Raw genomic sequence first — 17882 nt, forward strand, 5'->3', positions numbered from 1 at the left:
GCCTAGTTGACTTCCTGGTTCAAAGCCCTAACATACCGGTCTAAGATTTTAAGGAATTGTCAAGCCTCGTTCCTCTTAGAATCCCATATCAACATTGTGTCATTTGCAAATTTTTGAGGAGGGATAGCTTGCATATGCCTTGCTAACCTAATTCCTTCAATTTTCCCATTCGCTTGAGATTTTCTAATAGCCCCACCAAGAGCTTCAATTATTATGTTGTAGAGAAAGGGGGATAGGGGGTCCCCTTGTCTTACTCTTTGTGACGTCTAAAAGAGCCTTTGAAGAACCCATTGACAAGAATGGAGAACCTAGGGCTAGAAATGCAAGTGGAGATCCAATTTACCCATTGCATATTGAATCCAAAGGCCTCAAGAGTTTTACATAAGAATCTCCAATCTACTTTGTCGTAAGCTTTCTTTATGTCCAACTTAATTAGTATCTATGGATCCTTGGTGTTTTGTAGAGAGTGGATCACCTCTTGTGCAATAATAACTCCATCTAAGATTGACTTGCTTGAGACAAACCCTGTCCTCTCTTCTGATATGATTTTAGCAAACAATGGTTTTAATATATTTGCCATTATTTTGGTCAATATTTTGTATACAATGTTTGTCAAGGAGATTGGCCTAAACTCCTCCAATCTTGTAGCTTTTTAATTTTTGGGGAATGAGAATAATGAAGGTGTTGTTGATGTCATGCAAAAGCCTACTTGAGTTCCTTGCTGACTCCAAAAACTTTGTTAGATCCTTACCCACAATATACCAACATCTTTGGAAGACACCTATAGGAAATCCATATGGGTTCAGGGCCCTATTAGGGTGAAGTTCCTTTAAGGTAGTTTCCACTTCTTCTGTTGAGAATCTAGCGTTTAGTTTCAAATTTTGATCCTCATTGATGATGGCCAAAATGTAACCGAGCAAACTCCTTTGTGCAATGAGGTCGATCCCACCTCATTATTTAGAAGATCTATTAAGAAACTCATAGTCATTTCAGCAATTTCCTTAGGGTCCTCTATATATGATCCATCCCTTTTGCTCAACCTTGGAATTATAATTACCTCTTTGTGCTACATTGTGATGTTATGAAAGAATTGGGTGTTTTTATCTCCGTCCTCTATCCAAAAGTACCTTGGTCCAACCTTAAGCAAGGTAATATATATCCTTCCAAGGCAAAGGCAAAAGTGGTTTGATCCCCTTTGAAGAAGAATCTGTCCAAATTTTCAACAATGTTGCCAAAGCCCAATCTCCTATTATTCCATGTGAAGGTGCCATTTTTTGCCATAATTTGAAGATCATTCCTCGACACCCATTCTCCAAAATCCCTTTGAGATTGCCTTGGCCTAACAATACCACCTCTCTTATCCCCTTTGTGGAGGATAGCATTGAAATCTCCCTTAATGATGCAATTAGGATAGTTGTGTGTCACAATGAGCCTATCCAAATATAGCCATAGCTCCCATTTATTGATGCACGAGACATGACCATAGACATTAATTAACATAAAATGTAGATTGAAAATAATACTCAATAATTTTACCCCAATCTAATTCCTGTCAGATCCTAATGCTTCGAAACACACCTTGGAAGAGCTCCATAACACAACCACACCTTTAGAAGCACCTTCTGCATTCACAACCTCTACTTTCTAGTTTATAAAACTATTTGTGTAGGATTCTAGTTCTAGAATAGCTAGTTTTGTTTCTTGTATTAAAATTACACCTGCTTTGGTCAATCTCACTCTTTACTTGACCAAGCATTTCTTGTAGGGGGCATTTAGACCCCTAACATTCCATGTTAGGAGCATCATGGCTCCTCGGAACGGGGAGTACCCTTCCATGAGTTTGAAGGTGCCATAACCTTGAGCTGTCTTGTTGCCTCTACATCTATGCTCCTAAGTTCATGCAGAGATTTCTTACCCACTCTTTTACTTGAGTTTTTACCAAAGTTTGGTTTGACTTTATTGGAAGGGATTTGTTGAATCCCCAAAATTTCAGACTTTGACTGGTCTCTGAGATCGATTTCTCTAGGATCCTTATTTGAAAATAGTAAGTTGTTTTCCTTGATTTCCATTTCCCCTTCCTCCGACAATTTCTTTAGTTGGGCTTATTTTTGTTATGCTATTTTTGGCTTGGCTTCTATGTTTCTGATGTCTTCTCCTGAGATCCCTAAGAATTCACCAATGGAATTTAGTGCAAATAATTCTTATCCCTATTTGTCATATTTTGCATTGTTGATCCCTGGGATGACTTGAGTGTTTTGAGGATCAATGCCTTCCACCTCTCTTATTTCTCCGTCTAACTCTTGCTTTGCTACCTTCTCCCTAGTCTCAGGAGGAGCTCCTCCCTAATATCCACTAGAGAGATCCTCTTTGGGTAGAGGCATGAGTTCATTTGCAAGTTTACATCTCTTTGGATTTTTTTTGCATCCTTAAGTAGTTTGAAAAAATCCCTCCCTTCAGATTCTACGTCATCCCTAATTATTATAGGTCATGACTGATAGTTTGTATTGGATATAAAGCCAATGGCATGCTAGGTATTAGTTTCCTCTTTTTGGAATTTAATCCAAGCTCTATTATTGTCATTGGGAGCTTGCCTTTGTCTTTTGCTTCAAATTTTTTTATTGTTGACCTTGGATTATCAGTGGTTTTGCCAGGGTTATTATTGACCTGATTTGAGCTGCTTGTGATGGATCTAGGCCCAAGTATGCATCTCCCTCCACAAGGATTATTATCAATATTTTATTTTTTGAGTCCATATCCCTTTTTCTAAAATCATTTCTAGATCCTCAAATGTTTTTTGATTCCAGTCTATGTTTATATAAAGTTTAGCTTTTGATCCTATTTTGCCAAAAAATAAATCCTCATCCACGTCGATGAAGGATCCAATCTCTTCTCTTATCCTGCTTAGGGCTTCCATGCTCCAATACTCAGGTGGTAGGTTTTTGAAAATCATCCATTTAGGGAGTTTTTGGATCCTATGTTTGCTAAGATCAAGATTCGGTTCCTAGTCTGTGTAGGAAACACTAAAACCCTAAAAAAACAAGGGCTTCCCATGCATGATATCCCTTTTGAGATATTCATCCATACATTCAATTATAAAGAATCCTTGAGAAATGGATCAAACACTTATCTGACCATTAGAGAGTGTCGTTCACCATTCCACAATTCATTCTACCAGGTAGCTTGGGCTACACCATTTAGCGAAAAGACACAACTTTGGAGATGTGCCCATGTCGGGGAGAGGATTGTCGATTTTATAACAATGGCTCTGATTTGCGATTTTTGATTCGAAGTCTTTGTTGATGTTTTGGGAGGTGTTCCCTTGATTCCGGATCCTTCCACTCCTAGGTTGTTTCTTCTTCTCATAGAAGTTCAATGGCTTTTGCTTGGGGTTTCCTTGCCCAGTGTCATTCAGTGCTCTTGGGATTTGTTGATATGGGTGCCATGAGTTGCCTTCTTATGTGCGACTTTTCCTCCAGTTAGGCTGGGGTCCCATGGAGGGGGCATCCTAAAAAATAGAGTTGTCACTGCTGAGATTTTTTAGGAAAAATTTAAAGTTGGTGGTCCTCTGAATTTTTTAGTGTAGCTCAACTTTTATTTAATGTAATAATAAATAAATTATTTTTGACATTTTAAAAAATTAAAAAATTTAGTCAAACTATTATTTTAATTTTGCCATCTCATTGATTCATTTGATATTCCAACGTGTTAATAAAAACGATGACTTTTCCAAAATAATTGTTCAACCTTTAATGTGGGAACAACGAGACTGAATATTTTTAGATTTGCAAAACGTTCTCTGCAACAGCTCGAAGGCAAACGCTAAGACCGTTATAAGAAAACCTGGTAAGTTGAATTTTTTTTTGCTTTCTCAAATTTAAAATGCATTAGCATGTTCTCAAAAGCTGACAAATTCATTTCTACGAATCTTCTGTAAATTCGTGTAGCTTTTTCTATTGCTAAATTTCAGATGATTTAAACATTTAGGGCTCCGTGTGAACAATTTCTATGGCCGCAGCTCACGGGTTTCGATCCTTGCTCAGGACCGTCTTAAGGCGGGACCCGAAGCCGCTACTTTGTAATGACGGTTTTACGGGGCCGGGTTATTCTGGACTTTTGCCTTTTACCAGACAACTGGGGTCTATTGCAAATGGAGAAAGGATCCGTGCCACTTTGTTTCCAGGAGACGGTATTGGGCCCGAGATTTCTGAATCTGTTAAACAGGTAGTTTTGATATCTGGTTTCCGGTTTTTATAAATTGATCTGTCGATTTATTGGGTGCAAATATGCCTACTATTTTCATGACCTCTACAAAGCTGTTTTGAATGAAAAACTTAAGGCGCCCAATCCATTCCTTTTGGTTTTTAAAGGGTATCGAATTTTCTTGGTAGGTAATTGTAATTCAATTTTAAGCGTTGATGACATCTATTGGCAACACAATATGTAAGATTTACAATGTCGATATTACTTCTGATTTACATATTAATCGAGCGATTTGATATTAGTGTAAATTTGCGAGACAATTTTCATTGATTTTTTGTATATTGTTTGAACTGGTAAAACACAAGGGATCTAAGGAACATCGCTTAGTGTCTGTGAAAAATTGATTTTCTATGCTATCTTTCAAATTAATTTTTAAAACTCTGATAATATCTATAAGGGCGTACTCCAAGGTGTTGTGGTCTGGTGGATGAGATGAAGCTTGCCATGCCAAAGACCAGCAACAAATCCCCATACACCTAGAGTATTATGATGTGTGAGTGTGTTGAATTTGAGAGTTTGATTGGAGGACTCAGAAAAAAGGAGATGGAGGTGATGTTGCTTTCCCAGGCTAAATTAATTTTACAAAAAGATTTTGCCTAAAGTTTGAACGGAGGAGACCTAAAAAGGAGGCTGAGGTGCCATACCTTTCGTTATTGAAATTTATTTAAAAAAATTGCCTTGCAGAATTTATAAATTTGACTCGAGGGATCTGTAAGATGAAAATGCAGTCTAATGGGTTTCCGTAGTAAAATTGAGATGAAGAAGAGCTTTTGCCCAATGTTGATAAAAATATCCCTGACAAGCACAATTCCAATAAAAAAATATGGCTAAAATGGAGAAAACCCTAGCATCAAGGGCATAGATCTTTTTTTACTAATATATTGTAGTTCATTGTAAATTTTTAAAACTTTTTAAGCGAAGATAAAAAATAAAATAGAAAATGAAAACTAAGCCGAGATAATTAACTAGCATTAAACTTCTACATAGGAGTCGTAGTGGAACTAGTGGGAGTGTCATAATAGCTAATCCTAATGCATCTGGTTCCAATAAATCAATTGCCGATTTGGATTCTCTCAATGATGAGCAATATGACCATTTGTTTGTTGTAATAATTCTTATTAATTATTTTAGTCAGATTTACAAACCTTTTAATTCTTTAATTTCAGATTTACAAAAATACATGAAACAAGCAAATTGGGTAAACTGCAAGTTTCATCAAATCACTCCAAACTGAAATATCATTGAAATAACGAACTCCAGAGTGTCTTACAACAGCAAAATATTCAGCAACATTTATTGTTATAATCAACAAACAAACTGAAATTAACATCTACAATGTTCACTTGCAATGCTTCTGAAAGTCACCTACAATCTATTACAAAAATTTGCAACTACAAAGCATGAAATGCAAATGCAACCCCTGTGAGATTTCTCCTAGAAACCCTTGGATCTATTGCCCTTGAGTCTCTAACCTCCTTGGTTTATCAGCCCAGAGATCAATTCTTCATTGGTTTAGCAGCCTCTGATGAAAATAGCATAAGCTTGTTAGCAAAAGTGAGAGAGAATGAATTATTCTTTCCAACTCAAACCGGATAAATAGAACATATTCAAACTCAATCTTGGGCACCCAAATCAAATGCCTAGGAGGGAAAAATGCTCGAGTTCCCAATTATAAACATCCATTTCCTTTCTGGCAACCATCTCCTAACATGTGATGTCCCCTACTAGTTTAGTACCTGATTATTAGTCATAATGCTATTCAGAATAGTTTCTTGATACGTACTTTAAGGGACACTTTTAACTATATCAAAAACTGACTGCACTTTAATTAATGGCTGACATGATTTATTTGTCATACCAGAATTATCATTAAAGGAAATTTGAGCGTAAGCTAGTTTATACCTTGCCTTGTAGCTGGAATTCTGATCCTGGATGATCCTGCAATCACAAGGGTGTGCACACACTATACCTACAGCATATAAATGTTATGAGTTAAGTAATAACATCAACACGTAGACAGAGGAAAGTATCTTGGACTAAATGGGAGAGCAAGAGCTTCTGTCTACCAGATCCAAGGTCTGGTTACTCTTAACCCCCTTGCTAGATGGGTAGATCCCCTATGCTGCCCACTTAATTCTTAAGACAGTATGACTTCTTCTCTGTCTTGGGTAGACTGGCAGGGAGATTGTAACTGGCTTCTTGGCTTCACTGGTCTCTGACCACATGACAGCCCCTCGTAGCTACTGATTACTCTCTCCAGGGCTCTCACCAAGATAGAGATGAACTTCATATCTAATATCTCTATAAAGTATTCAGATTTTTAAATCAAATGTATTACTCCTATAACCTCTATCAGTGAAGTAGACTTGAGTACATAATCAGATTATACAGACATTGTCACAACAACATATTTAACAGTTGTATATTCAAACAGGATTAATTCTGTATGAACAGATCATATGATTTAATCAGAACGTAATTAAGTTGAACATAAACCGCAGATTATCTACCATTACATATAAGCAATCGATGTGCTCCAGTTAGAAGATAATGTTATCGGTTGGGGTCTCTTATGACCATACATTTGTTGGGAAGTAGTAAACACACCAGTGCGTAGCCGCAACTAGATTCAGTTTAATTCGAAGTAATTAAATGCAGGACATCGTGGATATGCCCGTTCCTTAGTATGTGCTAGGATGGAAACGTGGATGCCCGACGCTGTCTTTGGGTGATGGTTTCTTCTTCTGTAAACAGGGTACTGTCTTCCCAAATTCTCCGTGTGTCTCCAAACCTCCCCGTGACCCTATTTAAGTCGGGGAAACATCACGATGGAAGAGGGAGAGAAATCACGTCTTTTCCTAGAGTCATGACTTCTTGCCGAAGTCGTATTACCTTATCGCCCGATAGTGTTGGTTAATATTCATAACAATTAGTCGGTTAATTTACTGTTTATTAGTCATGACACAGATTATCTACACAGATCTTTATGTAACTAAAAATACATAATACATTTATCCATTAATTAGATGTGTACATGTGCCATTGAACAAATCAATAAGATAAATATATTCATGCAAATGTCGATGTATATAATTACATGATGAATTGATAATTACAGAGTTATGATAACGTAGGGTTATTGCTGGTACATGACATAACATGCCATTTTAAAATTGTCGATTTTATCAACTTCTATTTTCAGTTTGCAAGATAAAGTTGCTACTTCTCATACGATCTTTTGGATTGTAGAAGCAAAGTCAAATGAGCAATGAGATTCAAAAAGTTGTTAAAACTAGCCTTTCCAAAAAGCCACGCCATTACTTGAGTATTTGATTATAAATAACATCTTTTGATGATAAAATATTATTTTTGATTTAATTGAATCATGAGAAAAGATAGTATTTTTCTAGTCTATCCAATAGTCCTAGTTTACTATTTTGGACAGTCAAGCTTACTATAAATAATAAGTTCTATTTTTGAAAAGGGGACATTACATTTGTGTAGCGCTTGAGTTTGACCTTGACCATTGACTAATTTCATATTTTCTAGATAATATACATTATACACCTATATGACATTCTATTCCATGACTTGTTTTTAATATTTTGATTGCATTTTCTTTTTGGTTATTTTGATTCATATCACATTGATATTATTATTAATTTAGTTCTTATTGTTGGAGTAATTAGGTGACTCCACAACACCCCGAAGATCCCTAAAAGACCAAAACAGATTCCACAAGAGAGAATGGCAAGAAAGATTGCTTTAATAATGCAAGATTTATTGAAGTGATAATTGAGGATACAAAATGTACATGAGAAGCCTTGCTTATAAAGGCAAGGTGATGAGGTAGGATGACAACTACCCTTAATGCAAACGTTAAATGCATGATGCAATTATTAAATGCTAACTGACTAAAAGTAAATAATGAGACAGAATGCCAACTTTGATAACTAATTGAGAACCTAAGTAAACTTAAGATGTGAATAGGTTCCCACTAATAACTAGATAGGTAATAACCTCATTCACACTAACACTTATTCTATTTTTTTATATATTTTGTATGGCCACGAGCCATAACAAAGTGTGGAGCCTTAAAATGTTGGTAGATTCCGTATGCATCCATGCCAATATTGGTACCCTGAAAACTTAGCTTATTAACTTGTTCTACTGAAAGTCACCCTCTCCTTTGCTTGTCATTCTAGCTGTGTATGCAGGATTCATAAACACAACAAAAATCGTTTGGGGAAAAAATCAACAAACCAAAAGTATAAGGTGTTTTGAAAAAATCTTATTTAAAAAAATGTATAAAATTGTAGAAAAGAGACTAGAACTACTTTTTTCCTTTTTGAAACTTAATGGCATTTCTATAGCATAGAGATACAAGAAGCAAATAAAGTAGAGAGTTTAACCCTTGAGTTGTAGAAAATAGGATTTTGTTTATATTGTTATGTGTTGGAATCAAGGAACATTGAGAGGGGGGCAGGGGTGAATCATTGTTCTGCAATTTTTAGCTTTATTAACTTGTTCTTTCAACCACTTAATGAAAATGAACAAACAAATGCAGAAACACAAGGCAATCAGCAACAACACCATAACACCGAGATTTTATACGTGGAAAACCAGGTCAAGGGAAAAACCACGGTGGGGAATGAGACCCACAAAATGAGTATACTCAAATATAATGTTTACAATGGAATGCACATGCATTTAGGCACATTGTCTAGAGCTCACTGCTCAAAATATCAAGGGCTACAACCCTAGGAAGACTCATTGTCTTACAATATCTTATACAAAGGATAATTGGAATGTCTGAACTGAAAAACAACATCTACAAATGCTAAAATACAGTTCCGGTTAAGCACAAAACTCTTAATCTCATATTGCTTCGTTCCACTGTTTTGCAATATTGCGGAGCATAAATCCTTCACTTGTGTACGTGAAACTGCGCACAATCGATTACAAACACTTTTCACACACCCCCCGACATCCAAAATGATCATATCCATCGGTCTTATGTATCTTGCAACACGAAATTATATCTTCTACATGTCAACTTCAAGAACATTATACAAATAATGAAACGTGCATACATAGTCGACTCAATCCGAACTCCAATGCATATGCAGACCAAAAAGAATTGTCCACACGCTTCCCAAATGTCAACCAAATATCCTCGATCACAAAAACAAATACCAAAATTATTCCATCAATTCCGCACAACGATCAACTAACCAATACGTTCATACCACATTGATCAACCCAAAAACCTGTATAGCGGATCTTCTAATTCACATGACAATCATCACCGGAGGCTAAGATTTTGGAATAAGATACTCTAGACATCTAACAATCTTCCTCTAGCTCCGCAACACAAAATATTCAACAAAAATGAAATGCCAACCAAAATACTACGTTCTGCCGGATACTCTGTTCTATCTTGCCAGACTTAACCAAATCTTCATTCTGACTTCCGGTAGGATCAAATTACACACTGCGCATGGAGTAATTGACTTGGGTTGCCATCAATGACAACACTGGATGGCTTGTGCAGTGTCTCTTGCCAACAACCTCCCCCTTTGACATTGATGGCAACACTTGGTGAAAAATGACTAAGTGTCAGAATCAATACCAAATATGTATACTGCAAAACTTAAAAAATTCAACAACTCTAGAACTCCCCCTAAGATGAATGCAACATTTTTCACTACCCTACACTCCAGGTAGGGATCTACATGCCAAAAATTTACCCAAAATTCTATATACAGTGGCATATATATACTCAGGCCTTACTAACTTACATACACTTGAAAATGTCTGCAAAAATGTTTTTCAAAGAGTTCGAGTGGTTGTCCTAGCCCTTCTTGAGACGTTCAAGAACAAATATGAGGCCACTGAAAAGATAAGCTTGCATCTTTGCCGACTTGAGATTGAGCATTGTGTCCAACTTGGGAGTGATGCAGCTCCGAAGTTCACCAACTCTGCCAATAATTTTGTCCTGTGACATGACTTAACCGCCTCTTGTAGATTCTATAAGTCTAGTGGTTGTATCAGGCATTAACTGGTTGATCTTTTGGTGCAATGGCAACCGCACTTGTAACAGTTATGTACATTGCATTGCACAAAGCATACCTTATAGTGTGTAAATAATAACTAGATGGTTACAATTGATAAAATTTCAATAACAATATAGTTTGTACAAAGTCAAGATATAAACTAAGTACAAATTTCCAAAAAATTAAATGTAGTGATTGACTTTTGCTACTACGAATAGCCCTATGCTAGAGGGCTACATGTCTTGATGATGAAGCTCCTAGTTCAGAGCTTCTCCGAAGTTGTCCAACCTCATTACTATCCAAGTTGGCCTCTAGGATCTCAAAATCCTTAGGCTTAAGAAGATCATTAGAAAGATTGTTTTCCTTTGCTAAGAAAACATAATAAATTACAAAACAGGAATCAACTATTTTATATTTGTGATTTAATAGTACTTGAAATTTCTAGAATAATGTGAGAAAACTATATTAAGAGCGTGGAAAGGGAATTAATTATATGACAAAGGAAGCAATTACACAGTTTATCTTAATAGGTTTTGACTCAAATAGCTTAGGATAGAGCTATAGAAAATGCTTTTGAAACAAAATCTTTCATCTCAAAAGACCATAAATGATATTGAAATGTTCTCATTGATAACTATTATAGCAGATTTGTAAAACTGTAAACAAAGTGTTAAATATTTTTCCATTAGATAATAATGACCTTCTAGTACAAAAGAAGAGATCAAGTTATTGAGCCACAATTTTAGCTATTATTATTCAAGTAATTTCCCTTGATTTTGTGTATAAGTCAATGGAGTTAAAAACATTGATGGGCTTCGAGTTGAGAATTTGAGAGATTATAGGTACAAGGTTCAATGAAAATTCAAAGCACAAGACATTCTCTTTCAATGAGATATTTGCTGCCAAAATCTATCTAGATCGTTAAAGAGAAAATATGAGGCCCGCTTTGGAAGGGATTATGATAAACCCACAAGACTAGGGCATGACTTCTCTCAAGGCATGTATTAGTTTTTTGATACCTATTTAATATGCATGGAATGCTATGCTATATTTCTAAAGAATTCATGTACAATTCCTGTCAAAGAAACGGGACTCGGACTCGACAAGGCCGACTTGGACTCAAACTTGGGACTTCAAGTCAGACTCGCCTTCAGACTTAGCTGGACTGGGGAAAGTGAAAAACTCAAGAAATTTAGAGATTTTTAAAGATTTAAAACTTGTTTCATGCACCCTTTATTGAATACACCTTAAAGACACAATAACATCATCAAACTCGGCTCATTTGATTACATACACAAGTATACATCAATCACATAAGCATAAACTCAAATTGCAGATGAAGGAAATAACAAACATAGATATATAAATTTTGTCAAATGTATACAATATTACAAAACTCATGGAATAAAAAATCCATGTCATCATATGATCATCATCAAATGTTCCATACAAATACTAAAGGTAATACAACTACCAGCCTATGGCTCAGAAGAGCGTGCACCCTCTGGCCCTGGTACCTTGCAAAGGCGTCTAAGGTAGGTCCTGGATGATTCGGCAGCCATAGCCGCTCCCCATGACACCATGCCATGCTCACCAACAGCAGGAACATCTGTGTCACTAACTGCCTCTGAATCTCCTGTCTCTGCTCCTCCTCTGCCATGGCTACAACCTCAACCTTTATATCTACCTGGTCAATCCAATCAGTGTCATCATCACTAAAGACAGCCATAGGATCTGTCTCAGTGGCCCACTCTACATCAGGATCAACCTCATCTAGAATGATAGGAGAGATGTCAGCTAATGCATTCTTTCTCATTTTCAAGTGGAGGTTGTAGTGAACAAAGACGAGATCATTCATCTTCTCCACGGATAATCTATTGTGCCTCTTGGAGTGTATGTGCTCAAACATACTCCAATTGCGCTCACAACCAGATGCGCTGCATGGGTGGCTCAAGATGCGAATGGCCAACTTCTGAAGATTTGGTGTCATTGGGCCAAAATAGCTCCACCAATTATCTGAGTTTGAAATGAGAAAAATAAATAAAATCAGTCTCACTCATAATTTCATTTAACAATATACAATAAAACTAAAATTAAGACTTACAATTTATTTTTACATGGCATCATAGTTGTCCTACTTTCTTTGGCGATAGGACGAGAGGCCTCCCCTTGTGCATTTGAGAACAACTGTAGCTTTCGAATAAGCTCTGTTTGAGTAGAACCAACAGGTGCCATCTTCTCCATGATTGAGTATAGCCCATTAAGGACCTCCACATCAGCCTTGAAAGTAGGGCTAAAATGGAATGCCGGATTTAGATAATAGGCTGCTGCATGGATGGGCCTATGAAGCTGATGATGTCATCTCCTATCAATGATCTCCCAACAAATGGGACCATACTTGCTCTCATCTCCTCCATAGACGGATTTGATGCCCTCCTTCGCCCTATCCATGCCCTGATATATGTAGCCCATTGCGAGCTTTTCTCCATCCGCAACTCGCAACAGAACCACCAAGGGCTTAACAAACTGCAAAATTGAAAATATTGTGTAATTTAGAAAAATGAGCAAATAAGAGAATATGATGAATAAGTTATAAAACAAAAACTTAAATTGTAGAATTTATAGAAAATTTACCTTCACTATCTCATCACAAGGGATCCAAAAGTCTCGCTCATCAAAAATGCAGTTTGCCATATCTTTCCTTGCAAGGGTGTAGCATAGGATGAGGAAGACCACTCCTCACCAACAATCATACGTCTCAATGCCGACTTACAGCGAAGCATGGACTGCAATGTGATGAAGTTTGTGGCAAATCCTGTGATTCTTGGATGAGCTAACTCCTTCTGCTCTGTGTATTGTCTCATAAGAGCCAACACCCATGAATGATTATATACAAATTTGCACACATTTCTCGCCCTTTCTACACATCTCTTGACCTATGGCAGTTTTCTAATATCCTCCAACATGAGGTGAATGCAATGGGCGACACATGGAGTCCAAACTATAGATGGGTGCCTCTCCATCAATAGTCTACTTGCAACAACATAATTTGTTGCATTGTAATTAATGAAGTTACAAAATAGTAATTAATTTGCAAACAAAATTAGTTTGTAATCAAAAGTTTACTTGCAGCAACATAATTTCCTGCATTGTCGGTCACCACTTTTACCGCATTCTCCTCACCCACCTCATCAATCACCTCCTCTATCTGCTCACATAGGTAGGTGGCATTCTTGCAATGGGCAAAGGCATCAATGGACTTGATGAAAATGGTGCCCCTTGAAATCAAAAAATAAAGCAAGATCAATGATCATTCAATAAATCAGTAAATGAAAAATAAAAAATTAATGACTAAATGAAACTAAAATTAATCAATCACTTGTGGAAGAAACAAGAAAATTAACGAGAGTTCTATTTCTCCTATCCGTCCAACCACCAGTCATGATGGTGCAACCTTTATTGGTCCATACTTGGCGTTGATCAGCCAATTCCTTCTTCACATCATTCACCATTTAGTCAAAATGGGTCCCCTCAAATCAGACTCAGAAGGGTTTTTGAACCCTGCCCGCATATGGTAAGGGCATCAACCATTTCTTGCCAATAAGGAGATTTGTCACAAATAATTTAAATGAGATAAGTATGTACTAATGAACTATGTAGTATGTACTATGTACGACAAAAAACAAAATGAACAATCAAAGTATAAAAATTAAAACAATCAAACATAAAACATTTACCTGGCTGTGAAGAATGGAACACTGTCGTAGACCCAAAACCTGCCAACTGCCATTTTAGCGTCATCATGGACCTCCTTGTTCCAACCCATGCTCTCAAGCAACTGTTGGGACCCAGGATTAGTGCGAGGGGCAAAGAAGATATCCAACCTAGATTTACGAATTCTAGATCCAATGCTAACACTCCCACTACCATTAGCAGTGCTAGGAACATGAGAAGTGGCACTTGCAGAAGCAGAAGCGGAAGCACCACCAGTAGCAAAGTGAGTGGGACGATATGGAGGTAAGGAAGAAGGGCCTCCAACACAACCTAAAGGTGTCCCTAAAGCTGCCCCTCTTCCAATGGCTGCGAGATCCTCCTTTTGCTTCTTTTTCTTTTCAATTTCTTCAACCATTACATAGCACTCGCATATGGCCGTAGTCGTTGCTTCAATGCATCGGTCGACATCATGCCCACGCACACCGACAATATGGTATTTCAATCTATATATGCCTCCATGGAATATTGTTTTGCAAAAAAATCACTTTGTCTGCCCCCTTTTTTGCCTTAGAAAATCCTCATGAAATTTCCAAGTAGGGTCCTTTCTAATGGGGCGTCTAGAAGAACTAGAAGACATTGTATTATAGTTTTGTGAAACTTGAGGCAAATAAGAAAGTGAATGTTGCTGCAATAAAACATTACAAATACAAAAAAAAATCAATACATTCATTCTTTGTTGTGCATTCATTCTCACTGAACATTTTTTTCAAAAAACTAAGTTAGGGTTTGTATATTTAAAAAATAAATAAATTGTAGGGTTTGACAAACCTTACAGTTTTTTTTTTAAAAGAATTTACAAACCCTACATAGTAACATACAAAAGATTTTGGAAGAAAATGTAAAACTTTAAAAATAAATGAATAGAAAATGGAATTTTTGCATACAAGAAACAAAAAAATGTCAAAAATCAATCTTATGTCTTACAACAATCTTGAAATGAACTGCAAACTCTTCCTATCCAACTCTTGATGCACCAAATCCAAACACAATGCAGCCCCAATGTGATAAATGGAAGAAATCTTGAGCTTCCTCCTTGCTGGTTTTTCTTCAATGCACCCTTGTTTTTCTTCACAACTCACTTTACTCCTATTTTTGCAAGTGAATGAAATGAAGTTCACTTTTAGGGGCTAAGGATAAATAACAAAACAAAAAAGACTTTTAGGGGCTAAGGATAAACAACAAAAAAAGAAGTTAAAAAAACTTTTTAAAATGTTTATTTTTTGCCATTTTTTCTAACCCAGCCGGCGACCGAGTTTGAGGCATGGGACTCGCGGAGTTTTGCAAATTTAGGCCAAACTTGCCAACTCGGTGAGTCTGGCGAGTCTATCATCTTGGACGAGGCCGAGTCCGATACTTCTCACTTTATTATACAATTGTCACTATACTTGCTCGTCATCGAAACTTGATGGCCAATGTCAAATTGAAGCTCCAAATTATCACACTTTGTTAGCATCTAAAAAGGAAATTTGTCCCAACTTAACCTTGGTAATCTAAACCTTAGATGGAAAACTCTGCGCGCCATAGGAAAACTTGTGAGCCCAAATGGCGCGCAAGTCACTCGCTGCAATACTCGGCAGTGAGTTTAAGTAATGCCCGCCACGATTTTTGGGCGTCAAAATCGCCAAAACTCGCAGAAAATTGACCCTAAACTTGGCACGAAACACAAAACAAAACGACTTAAGTCCGGAAAGGTGGAAATATTTTGGTATTTCATTTCATTGCGTGACGACGGGAGCAAAAAAAAGCACGAACTTCAGCTTTCAAGTTTCCATTTGAACAGTTCTAACTTCTAAGGATTTGTTTAAATTTTTAATATCGATTTTTAGTATTTTTGATATCAATTTCTTCCTGAAAGTATATATATTACTTATTATTATTGTATAATGTATATTAAAAATTATTACACCGTAATAATTTTTAATATACATGTTGTGACGTATTCACACATCGCCCCATTGCAAATGGGGACCCCTGCTTTTTGCTTTCTAGGGTTTGTTTTCTAGGTCTTTTAGGGTTTTGTCTATTAGCCTTTAGCTTTCGAGTGTCGCCAAGGGGATCACCTGGATAGCAGGTTCTGCTTGAGTGAGGTCAAGTTGATGAGTGATGAAGTCTGGAATGTCCTGATCCTGAAATTTGGCTAAGTCTGTAATGCCCTGATCCTGAAATTTGACTAAGTTTGGAAAACTGAAAATCCTCCAAAAACTTGATTTTGCAATATAGCTCCTGGAGGTCTGAAACCACTCTCAAACATCTTGAAAGTATATATGGAATATAACTTAAAGTATAAGAACTTCTTTCTTATACTTAAATGTTATATTCCATAAAATGATCCTGACGGAGAGTTCAAAAAGTCAAATTTCGCTCCTTACCCTTCTAAAGGGTCCAAAGCGAATTTCGCTCCTGACCCTTCCAAAGGGTCCAGAGTGAAATTCTCCATATGACATTCTAGTTTGACCCAAACTTAGAACCAACTCGTTCCCAGGCATCTTTGAGCGCAAAACACTTGTTTGGATGGAGAAATGTGAAAATGAAGTCAGGATTTTGGCCAAGATTAGGAATTTCGCTCTTGACCCTTTCGAAGGGTCCAGAGTGAAAATCCTTATACACCTCAATTTATCACTTATCAAGACCAAGTTGCTAGTTTCCAAGGCATGTGTGGAGGTGTTTTTGAATGTTCTTGCCTTGAGAGGGAGTTGGATGATTTCAAAGATCAAGATTTTGCTTAAAAAGTGATAATCACTCCTGACCCTTCCAAAGGTTCTAGAGCGAAAATCAACCTAGGACTCATTTCTTGCCTTATTTGGTCAAATTGAAAAGTCTAAGGCATGTTGAGAGAGAAAATGGGCATATTGAAATCTTTAAGGACGTTTGAAGGAGTTAAGGAATGAGTGTTTTAGCCAAGGAAGGAAATTTCGCTCCTGACCCTTCCAAAGGGTCCAGAGCGAAATTCCTTGCAAGCCTATATTTTTAACCTTGCTTGAGCTTAAAACCTTGTTCCTAGGGCGAAGAAAGATGAGAATTTACCTTGCAATAAAGATTGGGTTTGAAAGAATGATGATTTTGGTCTAAAAAGGGAAAATCGCTCCTGACCCTTCCAGAGGGTCTAGGGCGAAATTGAGCAAAATCTATCTTTTCCCTTAGTTTCATGCCAAATCTAGTGTGGATCATGATTAAAGAAGGCCTTAGGAATGACTCCAAATTGCCAATGATTATCAAGATTGAAGGAATTGAGCCCAAATGAGAAAAACCGCTCCTGACCCTTCCAGAGGGTCCAGAGCGAAAAACACTAAAACCATCCTTTTCTCCAAATTTTGGGCAAGGCCAAGCTTAGACATGGGTGTAAAATGACATTTGAATTGCCTTGAAGTTGGGTTGGATTGCTAAGGATGCAAGTTTTGATGCCAAGAGGAAAATTCGCTCCTGACCCTTCCAGAGGGTCCAGGGCGAAATTTCCAAATGCTCCTATTTTCCTTGCATTTCAAGATGAGATTTTGGTTTTCATGACTTGAAGGGGAGTAAGGCAAGATGTTTTATGCCATGGAAGTGATTTGAAGATGAAAGGATTGGAAAATAGGCCTAAAACCTAAAAATCACTCCTGACCCTTCCAGAGGGTCTAGGGCGAAAATCTCAAAATCCCCTATTTTGCCCTGCAGGAACGAACCAAGCTTGGATGGAGTGAAAGAAGAAGACCTTTGCCTAGCCTTGAGGGGTGGATTCAAGACAAAATGATGAAGAAGTAAGCTCAAGCAAGAAAAATCGCTCCTGACCCTTCTAGAGGGCCCAGGTCGAAA

General features: G+C 37.1%; 1 protein-coding gene across 3 annotated transcripts in view; it reads left to right on the forward strand.

Moving 5' to 3' along the window:
- Positions 1-3708: 3708 nt before the first annotated feature.
- Positions 3709-17882, forward strand: part of LOC131028022 (isocitrate dehydrogenase [NAD] catalytic subunit 5, mitochondrial) — a 71420-nt gene continuing 57246 nt past the window's right edge. The window contains exons 1-2 of one of the 3 annotated variants that reach the window (XM_057958179.2): positions 3709-3843; positions 3985-4221. In XM_057958179.2, coding sequence (XP_057814162.1) covers positions 4006-4221 — 216 coding nt within the window. In that variant the 5' untranslated portion in view covers positions 3709-3843; positions 3985-4005. Of the gene's footprint in view, positions 3844-3967; positions 4222-17882 lie in introns of all 3 variants that reach the window. The other 2 variants (XM_057958349.2, XM_057958273.2) reach the window with 2 other exon arrangements.

The sequence above is a fragment of the Cryptomeria japonica genome, chromosome 8 (genome assembly GCF_030272615.1).
Source record: "Cryptomeria japonica chromosome 8, Sugi_1.0, whole genome shotgun sequence".
Lineage (NCBI taxonomy): Eukaryota > Viridiplantae > Streptophyta > Pinopsida > Cupressales > Cupressaceae > Cryptomeria > Cryptomeria japonica.